General features: G+C 34.5%; 1 protein-coding gene across 1 annotated transcript; it reads right to left on the bottom strand.

Moving 5' to 3' along the window:
- Window positions 1–1691: 1691 nt before the first annotated feature.
- Window positions 1692–2009, bottom strand: LOC107621027 (uncharacterized). Its single transcript, XM_016323077.1, has one exon. The coding sequence runs from the start codon at window positions 2007–2009 to the stop codon at window positions 1692–1694; it is 318 nt and encodes a 105-aa protein (XP_016178563.1).
- Between the last annotated feature and the right edge of the window lie 282 nt (window positions 2010–2291).

Raw genomic sequence — 2291 nt, 5'->3', positions numbered from 1 at the left:
TAAGAATTACTTTAGTATAAAGACATTATTAATAAGGATAATTTCTTTCTTTGCCTCTCCCTTAGTAAAAAAAGAAAAGAAAAGAAAATGTCAGTAACTTAAATATATATTAATTTAACCCATGATTGGAAAGAAATTAAAAGAGGAACAAGATGACTAGAGAAGTGTAGTTAGTTACACTACCTAACTCTCATAAAATAATAATGTCTCCAAAGCAACCGTGAAGCTCGATTGAAATTGCTTCCACAAACTCTACCAGAAAAGTTCAAATTCCCATCACATTAAAACATGTCTAAGAACAACCTTGCAAGTGGATGGAAGATAGAGTTAGAGGTGCTGCGCTGATATATTGTTATCCTCCCATATATAAATCAAATAATCAATCATATATTTGTAATGATGATGATAAGGTACGGTATAGCAGCCGGTCAATCACAGGCATTAAGTATGGGTCTACCCTCTACCGTACTACATGGACATGGACCAACCAAAGTGCCCTTATCAACCCTCTTGTTGGTTTTTTCTCCCTTTGAATTCTTTTTCTTCTATCTTCAACTTCTTCTTCTTAAATCTTAATCATGCTCCTCTCTATGTCCCCCACCACTTTGGCTTTGTGTCATTTCAGCCGCCACTGTGTTTCCATGCACACTATAGTCAATTATGATGGGGCATGTTGCTGCTATGTACGTCACTTATTGGACTATACCCTCCCACGGCTGCAACATAAAATTTGGTATCCGAAACAAATTTCTATTCCTGTTATTTAGTTTTAATTAACAGATTACCAACATAAAATTATCGTTGAAAAAAATTAAAAACTTCTTCGCGTAACCACTTACTTTTTCTCAAGTCTTCTTACAGTTAAAAGGTATATAATTGAATGAAAATATATAAAGCTCTTTCTATACGACTATACCAACATGTATCAAATTTAGTTTTGGCTTAATTGGTAGTTGTAGATATTGGAACCTCGAAATGCTGTACAGCAAATTAGTAATAATATTTGCATACATTTTGGCTGCAATTCAAATGCCAAACTTGTCAAAAGAATTGCAATATACTACAGTTGCAGTTGCACGTATATACACAATGTTAAGCTTTAATTTCTGTCAATCAATCAACTGCAGATATTCAATTCACCGTGGCGTTGTAAAGTGAAGTTTCTTTTATACTTTTCAGATAAAATTCTTCTCTTGAAGAAATAGAAACAAGTTCCTTACTTCCTTATTAGCTTCAACATAAAATTGCATACTCGCCAGAATAATTAAGCTAATAAGTAATAAGGAAACAGTATTACCTTAATCCCCTAAGAAATATATTGAAAATTGATCTATCTATAGCAAGTGGGTTTCATAAAATTGTATTTTAGACCAAATAAAGCAAATAAATAAATGGATGAAATTGATCTCTACAGGTTGACAACATCCAAATAAAGCAATGTCGTTTCACCGTAAACTAAACGCTGCGTATGTCACAATTTTCTTCGTTTAGAGAAAGAAAAAAAAAAAGAGAGGAAGTAGCCGAGAAAATTCTTTACACATACCAAAATTAAAATTATTAAGATCGACTACTGTATCATTCCTACCTAGTAGTTCCTACTTTCTACACTGAATTTAGGGTTTCTAATTTCATTCTTCAATTCCTTTTTTTTTTCCCTGATCACTAACCTCAGTTGATGAGTACTGTTGTTCCTATTTCAATGGTGTTGTGGCCATGTAAATACTGACGAGAGAACGATATCTTCTCCTCTGCTTCTTTGGCTGATTAGAAACCTCGTCTTCTCCGAAAATCTCTCGAATTTTTTCCCAAGTAACATGGCTTATTATCCTTTGATCAACCTCTTCTTCATCATTGACGATTGTTCTTCTGCTCCTCTTGTTGTTGATGATGCTGCTATCTTCATCGCTAAGTTGAATAAGGTGCGCCGCGGCTTCCATGTCAGAGTCAGTGACCACCAAGTTCTTCGTCTCCTTATTGTTCTTCTCAAGAGGAGTAGGCGCTTCTTCCATCAGAAAATTCAGAACCCTCTCAATCTCAATGTTGGTTAGTATGTTATGTGTTTGGAGTAGAGCGCGTTTTCACGGTGCGTTTTGCGTGTGAGAGAGAGAGAGAGAATGAAAGTGCCAGGTTGGTTCTATGAAGAATTGAACATGTCCTCTCATCTCCAAAATGTTCCTTCTATTTATAGCGTTTCTTTTTTCTTTTTCTTTTCTTTTATAAACTATTGTTTCCTGTTGTATTAATTGGAAAATCTCATCGTTGACTTAAGTATCCGTTTAGCCATCAATTTA

Source organism: Arachis ipaensis, chromosome B10, assembly GCF_059453495.1.
Source record: "Arachis ipaensis isolate K30076 ecotype BB chromosome B10, ASM5945349v1, whole genome shotgun sequence".
NCBI classification, from domain to species: Eukaryota; Viridiplantae; Streptophyta; class Magnoliopsida; order Fabales; family Fabaceae; genus Arachis; species Arachis ipaensis.
Note: the sequence above shows the minus strand (reverse complement) of the source record. Positions and strands in the feature narration are given on the sequence as shown.